Source organism: Pelobates fuscus, chromosome 5 (genome assembly GCF_036172605.1).
Source record: "Pelobates fuscus isolate aPelFus1 chromosome 5, aPelFus1.pri, whole genome shotgun sequence".
Classification (NCBI taxonomy): Eukaryota; Metazoa; Chordata; class Amphibia; order Anura; family Pelobatidae; genus Pelobates; species Pelobates fuscus.
Window position 1 is genome coordinate 128,377,189 of NC_086321.1, and position 16,241 is coordinate 128,393,429.

A 16,241-nucleotide genomic window follows, 5' to 3' on the forward strand; every position below is an offset into this window, starting at 1 on the left:
ATGCACCTTTGAAGAAGACTGAACAGTCGAAACGCGTAGTGCTTTGTCATTTTATTTTGTTTAATAGTATTCTGAATAAATCCTTTTTACACCTTACCATTTGGTTTCTTTGGTGTGATTGGAAGAGTACTAAGAGGAGGAGGGAGCTGATCCTGGAGCTGATCCTGTTGGAACATACAGCATACAGAGATTTTGATGAGCCCATACAGTCAGAGCCTGCTACAATAGGCTCTGTTTATCGTGAGTGACCCAAACCATCATTATTGATTTTATTTTTCCTCATACAGTATTATGCTATGTGCAATCTGTTTTTGTTTTTCTAGATTGATTTGATTTGACTATCAGCAGTAAGACCTTCCTTGTACAGACATAAGTATTTGAAGTATTTTATGTATGTATAGCACCCCCCTTTCTATGTTTTGTTTTTTGTATCCATTTGTATAGTGCCTTTGGGTGATTTCTAGGCACTTGGGGGTAGTTGCTGTGTTTTCACCTTTATACCAGTATTAATAGCGCCAATCCACCCACAGATATTTTCTTGGAAAGTATCTATTTTTGTTCACATGACAGAACATGCTACATAGTGAGTGGGTTTGTGTACAATGTAGGAATAATTTTCATGTTTGGCACATGATCACAATAAAGCTAGTACCACATATGCATGAAATGGTATTCATTAAAAAAGTGACACCAAGTTATGTGGAGCAATATAATGGCTTCCGTCATGTGCAGCATTTTGAAAGTGTGTAATTGTTATGAAGCATACGTTTAATGGAGACTAATGTCTGTTGTTTATCTGTTATCTTCTAGCCATTGACAAGGTCTATGATTTGAAAATATTCTGTTTTGGCTTAAAGCACCGAGAGTAACAACATTTCACACATTACAACTTCTGTTTTGTTTTTTTCTCCTTTCTTCTCTACATAAAAGCCATTAGCCATTAAACCATAACTGACCATTTTTGTTTACTTTGCTTCCGATTCTGGTGTTTAGCTGGTATAATAATAGATGGCTTATTTTGAGCTTCAGGGCACTTTTTGTGCTCTTAAATTGTATACAGTTTATGACTGTGAATACTGTGAAAGGCAAATAACTGTTCTGTGATAGAACATTGTAATTTGCTTATATGTAATAGTCTGCAAGAAAATGTACATCCGTAAAAAAAAAACTATTTGACAGTAACATACTTGTAACATGTCAGCCTCTTGTAAATTTACCATTTGTGGTAAAATATTTCATTTTCGGTTGGAAGAAAACATTTTCTAGTAACACCTGTATATATTTTTAATAACTCTATAGTACTCTATATGTTGCAGATCGACAGATCGAAAAACCTTGCTAGTTAGCCATAGTTTAATTCTGGTGCATGAAATATTTTTATATTTTATGACTATCTGTTCAGAGTTTCGAAGGGGAGTTATAAGTTGCAAACTTGTAACCGCAAAAAATATAAGGGTTTTTGGTTCCGGTTAATAATAAACTGCTGTGTTTCTTTAGTGTGCTTTAGATAGGCAATTGGACTGTCTATTTGTTTAGAGTGCTGGTAGTATAACAGGGATAAAGAAGGGAGTAAAATCTAAATAACTTGAAATTCATGGGTGTTATGATTTTTAACTTTGCAAAATTGCACATAGTATATGCTGCAAAATATCAAAAGTTAATTACCACTATTTAAGATAATTTATAATACAAATAATTTAATAAGACTATTTCTAACATATAATGTTCATTTTTGTTTTCGGTCAGTTTGTAAGCTGTACTGTTTGTATATATCTAATTCACTCATTGAATCAAGCCATCTAACTTCTGTCAATCTAAACAGGTTCATCCTTCTTCTGGAGAAGATATGGAGATTTCTGATGATGAAATGAATGCCTCTCCTATCACCAGTGAAGAATGTGCCAAATCAATAGTCATGAACTCTGCTGTTAGCAATTCATCAGTCATGACACCTGTCATTCCAATACCACCTCCAGGTTTTCCTCCGATTCCTCCTCCACCACCTCCACCACAATCAGGTTTTCCCATGCCGCCACCTCTTCCTCCTCCCCCACCCCCAACCCACCCTTCTGTCACTGTACCACCTCCTCCATTACCTGCCCCACCTGGGGTACCTCCACCACCACCACCTCCCCCTCCACCTCCCCATATATTGCATCCTCCACCACCCTACCATCAAGGTATGTTTCCCTTGATGCAAGGGGAAATGATCAGTGCCCTAGGTTCCCACTGGGGTGGAATGCCAATGTCCTTCCAAATGCAGACTCAAATGCTTAGCCGTATGATGCAAGGGCAAAGTTCTTTCTCCTACCACCATGTTATGGAAACTTCAATTCCATTTGGTAACCAGCATCAATACCGCCCTTTCACCATATCTTCACATCCATCCCAAGGGCATACATGGCAACCCTTCCCAAAGTTTGACCCATCTGTGCCACCACCAGGCTACGAGCCCAAAAAAGAAGATCCTCACAAAGCCACTGTGGATGGCGTTCTGCAGGTCATTGTAAAAGAACTAAAAGCCATAATGAAAAGAGACCTGAACCGGAAGATGGTTGAGATGGTGGCTTTCCGGGCATTTGATGAGTGGTGGGAAAAGAAGGAGCGGTTAGCTAAGGTATGTGTTATACAAAAAGAAACCCTAATTATATCCTCAATTTTCAGAGCTCTATCTTTATATCAACTTTCTAGTTTGTGTATATATATATATATATATATATATATATATAATCTGTATAATAAATGTTATATAATGTAATTTGCTGCAACATTGTTTTATTCAATATTAATAATTTTTTTGCCTATTTGCATTTATGTCTGTCTGTCTGTCTGTCTATCTCATCATGTTGAATACAACTCATTTCCTCTCTTGAATTGTGAAAGCCCATGAGTTGACAAATAAAGGATAAACTACTATCTCCCAACTTGACGAGGCAGAAACACAGATAATGCACCACTTAAGCACCTTCCTCCCACTCTAGAAGCTACTCTAGAGTCCTCATTTCTGTTGTCTCCTCCCAGGAAAATAGTGCATTTGTTGCAAGCTATGCTGAATTAAGAAGACTTTTTTTTTCTTCTTCTTCTTTACAAGCTTGATGTTAAGTGTTCCCTATTGAGGGACTCATGGTTCCCAAGTCATATATAGCTCAGGGTTTCACAGAGGAGTGCATGAGACTGGCAATGTTCTTTTAGTGGATAAGCCTGTACCCTTCTGGGCAGCACGAAGAGTCTGCTACTTACAGGTTTGCCCAATCATCATGAATTTCCCTTGGACTGATGCCCATTGCAGATGGCCTGACTTTAGCTCCACATGGCATATATTAGGTTTGTTGGAGGAACCTGAGTCACCACGGGCAAGTGCTAGATTCTGTGTCAGTGTGCTTACTTGTTTCTCTATCCTTCCTATATTGCCCTAGATTATTGAGGCTCTACCTAGGTATTCCTCCATTGTCCCAAGTTTGTAATTTGAGCAGTATTATTGAGACACCATTACTGCAGCAATCTTTACTTTATACCTCACAATCTGATCAGCTGGTTGGAAATCTAAATAGAAGAGACCTAGAGTGGTTCAGTAAATTTTCATCAGGCTCTTCAGGCTTTGCTGTAGCTCTGTTGGGAGCATTATGTCCAAAGTTAGACAAATTTTATAAAGGTTGCCCTTGTCAGCCACAAGTGTGTTGTGTCCTTGATTTAAAGGTCTTTTTTTATTTTTTTTATTTCACCAATAGATTCTCAAGGCATTTTCATCAATACATTGTACTAGTGATTTTGCTAGCAAATGCATAGATTTTCCAATATTTTATGTTTAATATTTCCTCCCCGTCCATCCCTGGCACACAGACTACCGGCATTAAGTCACTGCAGACGTATGTCTGCAGTTTATCCTTCCTATCTGACACCGGCTTACCCTGATACCGAGCTTTAGCAATGGAACTACACATACGTTCTGCGTGCATCCCCCCCTGCGACGTTGTTGTAAAAGTACAGTTGAAGAAGAGGTGAGTATCCTTGAAAAATAGATGGAGATCAATTAGAACATGTGGGGGGATACATATTTTGGTAAGTATTCATTTAATATATTTTATTTTGTTAAAGTTTTAAGCTGCACTACAGGTTTACTTTAAATCTGTTACTAGTAGCATTTATCACAATGTGTCTAGTACATATTTTGCTAGAGGGGCTGGACAGAGAGTGCAGTTAGTTAGAACTTGCATTATGGGTGTTTCAATGTCTTCTTGGAAGAGACATAATCCAATATTTCAAACTCATGAACGCTCTTGAAATTACTGTACCTTCTCTGATAAGATTTTTTATTTTTTTTATTTATGTTAACATTTTTATTACATGAGTACTTAATTGTGCACTATATCTCCTAGCAGTCTTTAACGCCAGTGAAAACTGGGGAGAGCAAAGATGAAGAGAAACCAAAGCCAAGGGACCCAATAACTTCAAGCCTTCTTGAAGGCTGGAACAAAGGAGAAGGTCTAGGATATGATGGCATTGGATTGGGCATTGGACTGCGTGGGGCAATTAGGTTGCCCTCATTTAAGGTAAACATTTAACTTTTCTTCTTTTTTTATGCTTACAAAAAAAAAAAAAAAAATATCTTTTTGCATTCCTGTTTGTGAAGGACTTGTTCTTGACGGACTTAATTCAAACGGGAAATTTTTCGTGTGACTTCAAACGCTTACTTTTTGGTATCCTCGCGTTTCCAAACTCATGTATCAGGTAGTGCATGAACTGTTGGCTACTCAATATTAGTGTAAAGAGTCACAAGTGCTCCGGTGGGTGAGATCTATGCACTTAGGGTTGGCAGGCATGTTAATGAGTTCAAAAGCAATATTTTACAGGCAGCTGCCCAATATCAAATTAACTATAATAGTGATAAATAGAAAGTTTCAGCATGTGCTGTAATTCTCCTCTTTGATGGCCTAAGTTTAGGTCGATTGGAAAATGCCCCCATATCCATCTACTTGAATTGTTTTTTGGTTTTTTTTAAGTCCCATATTGTGCATTTTAACATGCTTATTAATTCAAACTAATTGTGTTTAGAGTATGAAATAACTATTATATATATATATATTAGAAACACAGGGTATCTTCATGAGAGAGAGAGAGAGTGTGTTGTACTGCAGAGAGCTCCAGATGGATTTTTTTCCCCCTACTCATAAGAGCAGACATTAGGCTGTTATTATTATTATTATTATTGCCATTTATATAGCGCCAACAGATTCCGTAGCGCTTTACAATATTTTGAGAGGGGGGGATGTAACAATAAATAAGACAATTACAAGAAAACTTACAGGAATAATAGGTTGAAGAGGACCCTGCTCAAATAAGCTTACAGTCTATAGATAAGCTTACAGTCTATAGATAAGCTTACAGAGTACGACCTGCCAAAGATGGGGTACATTGACATTGTGGCAGGCTTATGCAATGTATGATCATATAATGTAACTAAACCCCCATTATTTTTTGCCTAGATTAGGTGTTTTTTTTAAAAACTAATACAATCTGTCAACATTGAAGTTGCTGTTTAGTGGCTAGGTGAGTGCGCTGGATCTTGTGTGTGTAGTATATATATAATTCAGCTTGATTTGGATCAGACATTACCTATTTTTAAAACTGTCTGTCTGTCTACATTTGTTTAAAGGAACAGCCCAAGGATCATAACTACTACAACCCAATAAGTCCACTGCTTTGTCTGTTCTGAGGTAGCCCGGCGATGCAGGGCTTAGTTTATTGGCTGAGAGCACTCAGCTAATGCTCTCGGCCATTGAGCCAACTAAGGTTAATAGAGCTAACAGAATATATTCAATGTAGTGCTAAAAGCTATGTAGGTAACAGATATAAATTTATTTGCTTGTGTGAAGTTTATGACTTGAGAAATTATTGCAGAATTTGCTATAAAGACTGTATTTGGTTTTTTTTTAACCTTTTTTTTGTTTGTATTTTTAGGTTAAGCGGAAAGCTCCTCCTGAGACTGCACTTGCTGGCGATCAGAAGAGAATCCGTCCATCACCTTCTGTGGATGACGATGATGAAGGTTTGCTATTAAGCATGTTTGTGTTTGTGTGTGTGTGTGTATATATATATATATATATATATATATATAATTTATTTGTAGGAAGGATAGAACTCTTGGATTCCTCAAAGGGATATATATATGCACACTCCCTCACTAAACACCAACTTAAAAAAACAAAAACAAAAAAAACACCTATAGATACATGTAATTTTTCCCCCAAGTCACAGGGTACCTGTCAGACCATAAAAGTTGCTTGCTACTGCTAACCTTGAAGGTCTATGGCACATGGAATTTCTACTCGCTACAGCAAAATTCTCACTCTCCGGGAGCTAGTGGCGAGTAAAAGCTTTGTGTTTGTATATGTATGGATGTGTGTGTGTATATGTATGTGTGTTTATAGATTATATATAAAAAAAATACACATGCGCATTAATCAGGACTGCTCATTTAGTATGACAATTCCTAACTCATGCTACATTAAAATAAAATCACTCAGTTTTAAATTTGAATGCACTAAAAAAACGTTAACTAACCTCGCAATTCTCCTGCTTGTTGTAGTTCCTGAGCCTCCTACTTTGTCTTGTAAATCAGGATTTAAGAGTACATCTAGCCATATGCGCAGATTTGTATATTCAATTTTATCAAAATACATTGCGGGAGTGCAGAACATTTCCCCATAAAAATGAACGTGAAAAAAATATTGCTGATGCACTATGCATGTGAGGTGTACTTTCAGATTGCTTATATCTGTGCGTCTGTGATAACTTCACCTTTAATTATACAGAATTCATCTATTCGTGTTCAGCAGTCACTTGTGTGTTAAAGCAATGTACACAGTAACCAAGTAATTGTACAAAATTACAATAGTTAAACACTGATCATGAGCTTATAGTACACTTGTACTTATAGTGTATAGTGTTGCTCACTACAGATCCTCTGAAAGACTTAAAAGGACACTCCAGGGGCGGGGCCTGACCGCAGAGCTGTGAGGACGCTCACCACAGCAGCTCCTGCTAACCTCGGCACTTAATGCTAATTTCACGGACCCACAGGCACTTAATCGTGAATTTAAAGCTACCACTCAAGAGCAGACACCGAGGGGAAGAGAAAGATACCTCTCCAGCGACGAACCGAGCACAACTCACAATTGGGCCTACAAGCATGGCGGGCGCAGGGGAGACGGCCGCTCCCCAGCTGCAATGCCACGCCGGGAATCTGTCTACATGCCCTCGTTCCCCCCCCTCTGGACCGGTGGGGGTTATCCCGGTCTATCCCCAGCCGACTCACTGGCAAAACGATGGGCCAGTACCGGCTCCGTGGAGCCCGAAACCAACCGACCCAGCGGTCTTTAATATGGCGGATGCCTCTCACACCTCCGACGCATGGCGGGAAACGGAGATGAGGCTGAACAGCATCTTCGCTAATTTCTGGGACTCCCTGGAAGCCCGCATGAGAGCCTCAGAGTCTAAAGACCCACTCCAGGCTTCACGACAGCGCACCTCACAGGAGGCCGGACGGGGACAAACAGCAGCGCAACCCCAACGACAGATTTCTCACAAGGGTGACGCTAACCCGAATCGGAGGGGGCAGAGTCAAGTTACAAGGCCCAAAAAATCAGAAGCTGGACGGAGGTGGAGGGTCAAGTACTTTCACCCCCCATGCAAAGCAGTGACACGGAGGGGACCACCGAAGCCAAGCACAAGACCTCCCCAGACAAGGCAAGCGAAGCGGAGGGGAGCTGGATCAGGGGAGGTGACTGCCTCAGGAAGGTACATACAATGCTACCTCAGCCCAAGACAGGCGAACCTTACCCGACACACAGCTTGGTCGGAGCTACACTCAGCGCCCACAGCAACTCTGCATAGCCCAGGGGATGTCAGTGCCTTCACACCGAGGAGACCGCACCAGCTGCACCGACCACCACAGGAGGCACATACACAGCCCCAACAAGGCATCGGCTGACCCCCCAAAAGGACTGAGACTCAAAGCCAGGCATAGTACCATCTGTCACACAGATAAATACATTACTAAGCACGGCTATGTCCAGGCTAATATGTCCCTCGATATTTAACTCACACTCAGCAATTGTATTAATATGCCTATTGTACCTGACCTACTCATGCTTCACTATTACTTATAGCCTATACACCCTTTGCAACCCCAAGTCAGTCTAACCTAATACTTACACAATCGACTGACTGCACATAACTGTGTTTTTTCTACTGAAGTATAATCAGATAGTTACCTAGCTTGCCATCACCTTGAAACTACAGCCTGACAATTTAGCTACTTAATACGTGACTAAAATATTGCATAGCCTAATGATTCTCTTTTCATAGTCTAGCTAGACAGGCATTGCATATGGTTATGTCAAGTGTTTGTTATGACATGAAAAAAAAGAGGCATCACTTTTCAGGAAAATGTAATCTCTTAAAGTTGAATGTACCTACCCCCAACTGTAAACTGTTATTGCATTTCCCTCTCTTTCTTTTGTACCCCTTCTCATATGCCTCAATAAAAGAAAGAATTAAAAAAAAAAAAAAAGGACACTCCACTGCCCAAACACCAAATAAATAAAAATCACTGTTTAGTATATATGTCTAAGATGAAAACTTGAATGTGTTTGGTTATGCATATTTTCATTGGTGGTATATCCAAAAACAGATCACAAAACCATCAGTTTTCTTGTATGCATTCTTTAACACAGTGAGGGAGTTTAAGCATGCTTGGGATAGGCAGCATAAGGCTATCCTAGATATAAAAGACTAATGAAATGATGGGCCGAATGGCTCTTACCTGCCGTCACATTCTATGTTTCTTTACAAGCCCTACCTTTCTAACCCCACACAGACTTTATCTGTCTGTCCAATCACAGACTTCCCAATGCAGCTCAATGAGAGGTCTTTGCACTGCAGGTGCTCTGAGTAATTGATGCATTTGAGTTTAGATAAACTGAGATAACAAAACTTCACAGAGCACCTGTTGTCTGCTTGAAAGCCAAGGGGGTGTAACCATGTTATTTTATAAAAGTGCCAATTTGTATTGAAATCTGCACTTTTAGCAAAAAAAAAAGACACACTTTTCACAGATAAAGATTTTTTAGCAAGCTAAAGTGCTTCAGGGGTCTGGGTTGTCCCTTTAAGTGATGCCACTGGATCAGCATGTGGAGTAAAGCTAAGATAAAATAAATATTTCTTGTACATTTCCTAGCATTCTAGCATTCAAGATTGTCTAGCTTTTGCGTTCAATATCTTGCCTGAAATATCCTCTTGAAGTTAAAACATTTTAGCTTATTTTAAAGGCACTTTTAAAATCTGTTTTGATATTATGACATGATATGTTTACGGTTTCTCTCAATTTAAGATTTTAGAGTTGCATGAAAGGCCATGTTGCCATGCAAAAACTACTTTACACATGTAGCAACATTGCATCAATTTAACCCCTTAAGGACCAAACTTCTGGAATAAAAGGGAATCATGACATGTCACACATGTCATGTGTCCTTACTGCTTGGAACCAAAATATCCTTGAAATTAAATGTAGCATGTAGAGGCATAACACGTCAGAATTTACTGTTTTTATAGTATTTCTTAACCTAGAGTTATGACCCAGAATTGAGCCTCCACACGATTTCCATTGATTGAAACAGGTGGCAAATCTAGTCATGAGCCTTAAAGGACCACTCTAGTGCCAGGAAAGCATACTCGTTTTCCTGGCACTAGAGTGCCCTGAGGGTGCCCCCACCCTCAGGGACCCCCTCCCGCCCGGCTCTGGAAAGGGGAAAGGGGTTAAATCTTACCTTTTTCCAGCGCTGGGCGGGGAGCTCTCCTCCTCCGATCCTCCTCTTCTCCTCCCCGTCGGCTGAATGCGCACGCGCGGCAAGAGCTGCGCGCGCATTCAGCCGGTCACATAGGAAAGCATTCATAATGCTTTCCTATGGACGCTGGCGTGCTCTCACTGTGAAAATCACAGTGAGAAGCACGCAAGCGCCTCTAGCGGCTGTCAATGAGACAGCCACTAGAGGACATAAGGGGAAGGCTTAACCCATTCATAAACATAGCAGTTTCTCTGAAACTGCTATGTTTATGAAAAAATGGGTTAACCCTAGAAGGACCTGGCACCCAGACCACCTCATTAAGCTGAAGTGGTCTGGGTGCCTAGAGTGGTCCTTTAAGGAAAACACACACCGTAAATTCTTTCCCCAGTGCATTGCTGATCCCTCAGAAGCTGGGGAGAGTCTAATTTACCTTTGTGAGATTTTTCAGTATAGATTATATGACAATGAAGAATGGGTACATGACCTAATTTGAGCAGCATATATAACTCTGGTCCCTGTCAAAAAAAGTTTCAATGAGCATTCCAACAATAGGAATACAAACATGTATAACATGTATAATATGCAGCCACCCCCACACACATACAAGTATATTAACATAATTAGAATTACTTGCCTGTAGTCCTCCAGTGCTCCATTCTTGCCTCTGTCGCCTCGCCAATGTGACAGCCAGTAGAGGTGGTTTTAGGCAGCAATGTAAACACTGTCTGTTTGCACTGATGTGACTACAGGGACAGTCTCTACTTCAAGCTGTAGTAGTTCTGGTACTTGGTGTCCCTTTAAGAGCATTTCTGTATAAGAATAATGTGGCCCAATATTCTAGTGCTAAGGTATTGTCATAGATTTTTCTGATTATATACAACTCATGTAGATGGTTTTCTTTTTTTTATTTATGGTCTCTTTGAAAGAATAATGTTGTTCTGATATTTTTCCAATATTGGTGATTTCTAACTGAAACTTCTTTTTCCTATTCTCCTAGAATCTGAACGAGACAAAGATATGTTGGGCACTACATCTAATTTAGTTAAGAAAGACACAGACGCAGTGAGCATTCGAAGAAAAGTCAGCAAAGGCGAGGGGGAAGAGGAGGGGGAAAGTGATGTGGAAGAAGACGAGACTTCAGTGAAAGAGGAAGACTTGTCTTCTGAAAAAGATGAGCAAGAAGATGATTTTGTTGACACTTTGTCCAGTAAAGTATGTCCTGTTGTTCTTAGATCATGGTTTTTAAATATCTTACATTGTAAACTTACAAGAGTAAAGCTTATAGAAAATCATATTAAATACACCTTCATATTTAATGTAGAATTGAGCAATCTCCAACCAATGCTAACTGGTCTTGGAATAAAAAGCAGGATAACATGATTCTCTAATTCTCCTTAATAAAACTGATTAGGTGTATACTGTTATGTAATATTAATTTTCATGCTTCAGCACATACATATATATTCATATTTTTTCTGTCAATTGCATCTGATTTTCCTGCTCAATTGTTTACATCTGGTTTTATCTACAAATAGTTTATCTACAATTGCATAGCTTTGTTTAAAATAAAATTTCCATGCATTTGTTTCCTACTCTCTGTTTTGTATTGCCTGCCTTCTGTCTGAGAATGTGATTTAATTTTATCCTTACACAACATATGAATTTCCAAGTCTGACAATTTAAAATCTCTCTCTCCCTAAAGCAGCAGCCGTTCATTGATGAGGACGATGAGGATGCAGATGAGGAAGAAGACTTAGAAGCCAGCGAAAAAGAAGAGGAACCAGACTCTGAAGAAGGTATGTGGTGGAATAACTATATACATGTATCCTTTTAATTGTGGTTCTCATAGGGTTTTGTTTCCACTGAGGTCAACATTGAAAAAAATGCCATAGTATTAATTATGGGCACATAAATTTCAACAAGTAACCTTGTGGTAGCTGAAATGTGTATGTGCCTCACAGAATAAGCGCAGGAAAATATTTTTAGTAATCCACTATTGTCAGTAGTTTTTTTTTAATGTGATTTTTTACTTTCTGTAGAAGAAACCACCAGTGTGGCCTCCTCAAAAGGTGAAGTGGACTCATCAGATGAAAGTGACGACTCTGAATGTGTATCCAGTTCAGATTCAGATTCTGATGATGATGATGATGAAGATGAAGATGAGGAGGAAGATGGGGAAGAAGTAGAGTATGATAGCCAAGAAGAAGATGTCGATGTAGATGGAGAATATGAAGACAGTGAAAAAGAAGAAATTCTTTTAAGAGGTGTAATTTCTGAGCATAGCAGTCCAGCAAAAACTGAAGTAGAGGAGGAACTCAAAGTTGAAGAAGAAGAGGCAGAGGATAATCTTGTGACGGAAACAGTAGATGAGGGGTCTCTTCTGCAAAAGGAAAGACTTGAATCACCAGAGGTGGAAGACCATGAATTGGATACCATTAATTTTGTGGAAAAGGCTCCTGAAATACCACTGGCTGTGGACATTAATGAAGAATTACAAAAAGCTCCATCACCACCAAATGAAGGTATGTATGTTTTTGTGTTTTTATATGTGCATATCTATGTATTTATGTGCATATCATTTAGCTTTTTTAGAATATAGACATGCATATTTTTAGACCAGTACCAGTAAACCTCTTCTCTTAATCTGCTGCTGAAGCTCCGTTAAAATTGTCCTTAGCTAGTCTAGTATATCAATGAATAATTTGCAGTTAATTGTAATTTGGCACAGTGCATTTGTTGCTCTAACACTTCGTGAAGTGATCCATACTAAATTGATTGTGTTATGTCCTCTTTTCACCATACAGAGGAAGAATATGTACTACAGCTGGAGCCTGTGCCTTTTGTTTTAGAGAGCCCAAATACAGAGGCTCAAGAGGCTGTGATTGTTCGTCCTTTAACACCAACTGGAGCTTTTGGGGAGCCGGGTGTCATACTGAAACCTGAAGAGCTTACCTCAGATAGTAGGCCTCATGTGAAATTAACACCAATCACTCCAGAAGATGAGGAACTTTGCCCTCGGACACCTGGAAGAGAACCGGCAGCTCATTCAGATTCTGAGGCCTCTTATCAAGTTTTACCTAATGTGGCCCTTTCTACACTTCCTCCTTTCCAGAGCCTCAGTAAGGAAGAGGAACCGCTGCTTAATGAAAAGATGTGTGCAAACTTGGCAGTGACTAAAATGCTGTCAGAAGAAGAACTTCCTCGAACTCCTGGTAGAGATATTCCAATAAAATCAGCCCACCTTGGGAAGTCCCAAAGCACTGAAACTGTCCCTGCTACACCAGGTAGTGATGCTCCTCTCACAGGTAATAGCTTGACATTAATATCTCCCCACATTCCTGGAAGCCCATTTTCATACATTAATCAGTCTCCCGGGATAATTAACAGTGGTATTCCAAGGACTCCAGGAAGAGATTTTAACTTTACACCTACTTTCCCAGATTCAAATGCGACCTTCCCTTGTCAGTCATCCAGCAAGAAACCATCTGTAGATGAACCAGATGAAAAGTCATTTAAAGAACCAGTTAGTGCTTCCTTAACCATGAACAGTATTCCCTCACCAGTCCCAATGGCAAGCCCTCCAAGAGGTGATCCCCATAAAGATATTAATTTAACACTTGTTAATCTGGATTCATCTGCGACTCTTATTTCTGATTATAAATTAAGTCAAGATATTGAACCTGACTTTGCTAAAGGGCAAATTTCTCTCCTAGAGGAATCGTCTCTCTCCTCGTCTACTCCTCATCTTGCTGGTAAAAAGAAGCCTGGAAGATCCAAACGGCCTCCTCTTTCAGCTCTTGACTTAGATCCTTATGCAGAAAAAAACACTCTCCCTGCTACTGTAGCAGAATTGTCAAAAAGTGCTTTAGGCAAAGAGCTGTTTCTTGATAAGCCTGATGCAGTGTCTGGAATTAAAGACCCTGAAGCTGAACCACTTGATTTTAGGAACGAGGTGCAACCTGATACTATAAGTTATGATGCCATAAACCAGAAAGTTCCATTAAAAGAGTTGGAAAATAAGTGGAATAAGGAGTTAAAGGAAGAGGAAGAAATTCTAAAACCGAAGAAACCGAGGAACTGGAAGTTAAAAAAGCGGTTAGAAGAAATCTCTACTATTCCTTCTCCAGAATATTCCCCACCTCGGTCTCACTTCAAGCCTCGCTCAGAATTTGAAGAGATGACTATTCTTTATGACATATGGAATGCAGGAATTGACGATGAAGATGTCAAGTATATGTGCATTACATATGAAAGGCTGCTGCAGCAAGACAATGGCATGGACTGGCTCAATGACACTTTATGGGTCTTTCATCCTCATATCCTTTAAAAAGTGATGAGACAAAATGGAGTGTGGGTGGGTGATCTTAAGTAACTTACATATGGTACTTATAAATTGTTATTTTTATTTATGGTGCTCAAAAACTATTGACCAGAAACTGATCATGTGTGTGTGTCCTGTGATATTGAAAGAGTGTGACTTATGATGCAGAGTTTCAGTTACATCTTTGCTAAGACAGGCATAATTTCATTATGCATGTTATAAGGAAACCATCTGTTATGTGATAGGTTATTCCTCTGTCCCATAACAAGTGAGTTATCCAATGCCAATAAAGGTAAGAAGCAATTCATTAGACACAATTGAGGATTGTGACCACCAAAAGCAAACTTTGTGTACTGTTATGGATGCCTACCTAACCACCATTTTGAATGAGTTAGGGAGGCTAGAAGATGCATTCAGAAGTTTGCAATGGATTCAAGAGGGTACCAGTCTCTTGGTCTAAGCTGTAATCTTGCTAGCTCTACTTGGAGGAAGAACTACTTTTAGCTATTAATGAATCTTTGTCCAGGGTACACACGCTGTGCAGTCAAAGCATAGCATCAGTGTTTCACTGCGGGCATGCCTCAGCCTTTGGCACGGCCTCCTGTTGCTTTAACTAAGCAACAGTATTGATGTGGATGTGGACCTCTGTTACTTTCTGACTCAGCTAAAATATGTGTTCCAAAATGTTAATTAGGTTTGCCGAATATTGTTACAATATACTCCATTTCAAGAGTGGTAGGCCATGTTGGGTAAGGATCAGTCTGTAATGGTAATTAACACCAAATTTGTTAGCTGTAGCAGCCTCCTGAAACTGGGAAAACCGCCACCAGTCCAGGGGCAGAAGGCAGAAGGGAAGGCACTGTATTGCATATTGGTGTCTCAATGCCAGTAATCGTACATTTCTCTGACTTTATACAGCAGTAAGCCACACTGTCAGCAACGCTTTGTAAAACATTAATTTAGTCTGTAGTTTGTTCTAAATACTCAGAATAAGTATTCTTGCTATTTAAGCATTATCTTGTTTTCGGTTGCCTTAATGGAAAACACTCTACACACCTTAAAGGACCACTCTAGTGCCAGGAAAGCATACTCGTTTTCCTGGCACTAGAGTGCCCTGAGGGTGCCCCCACCCTCAGGGACCCCCTCCCGCCCGGCTCTGGAAAGGGGAAAGGGGTTAAATCTTACCTTTTTCCAGCGCTGGGCGGAGAGATCTCCTCCTGCTCTCCTCCTCCGATCCTCCTCTTCTCCTCCTGCTCTCCTCCTCCGATCCTCCTCTTCTCCTTCCCGTCGGCTGAATGCGCACGCGCGGCAAGAGCTGCGCGCGCATTCAGCCGGTCACATAGGAAAGCATTCATAATGCTTTCCTATGGACGCTGGCGTGCTCTCACTGTGAAAATCACAGTGAGAAGCACGCAAGCGCCTCTAGCGGCTGTCAATGAGACAGCCACTAGAGGACATAGGGGGAAGGCTTAACCCATTCATAAACATAGCAGTTTCTCTGAAACTGCTATGTTTATGAAAAAATGGGTTAACCCTAGAAGGACCTGGCACCCAGACCACCTCATTAAGCTGAAGTGGTCTGGGTGCCTAGAGTGGTCCTTTAAGCACTTTAGCTTAGTGCTTTATGTGTGAAGAGTCCCCCACCCCTTTTTTTCCATTTTACTCAAAGAGCTGATTTCAGTAGAAATTTACACTTTTATAAATGAACCATGTTACACCCCTCTGGTTGTCAGTCTTGTTACTTCCTGGTTGTTTAGCTACGTGGAGCTAAACTCAAGAGGCAGCAATTTCCCAGAGCATCTGCCTTGCAAAGACTTCTCATTAAACTGCAATAAGAAGTCTGTGATTGGACGGGTGCAGAAAGCCTGGGCTGTTGGAGAAGGGGAGGGCTTCCAAAGGCAACAGACTAGTTATACAGTTTTTCCAAACTGCTTTTAGATATACCCCCAAAGGGAAAAAAAAGTCATAATTAAATGCAAATATGTTTTCATTTGGGTATTTCTACGAAATACTGCTCTGTTTGTTTGTTTTTGTATTGGAGCGGTTCTCCATTGGTAGTGGAGCTCCCCTTTTAT

At 40.1% G+C, this 16,241-nt stretch overlaps 1 protein-coding gene across 1 annotated transcript in view; it reads left to right on the plus strand.

Moving 5' to 3' along the window:
* The window catches only part of SETD1B (SET domain containing 1B, histone lysine methyltransferase), a 68,558-nt gene that overhangs the window by 37,048 nt on the left and 15,269 nt on the right, over positions 1-16,241 (plus strand). Inside the window, exons 7-13 of the mRNA XM_063454268.1 lie at positions 1,823-2,617; positions 4,377-4,550; positions 5,959-6,046; positions 10,843-11,057; positions 11,548-11,641; positions 11,885-12,367; positions 12,650-14,161. Coding sequence (XP_063310338.1) covers positions 1,823-2,617; positions 4,377-4,550; positions 5,959-6,046; positions 10,843-11,057; positions 11,548-11,641; positions 11,885-12,367; positions 12,650-14,161 — 3,361 coding nt within the window. The remainder of the gene's footprint in view (positions 1-1,822; positions 2,618-4,376; positions 4,551-5,958; positions 6,047-10,842; positions 11,058-11,547; positions 11,642-11,884; positions 12,368-12,649; positions 14,162-16,241) is intronic.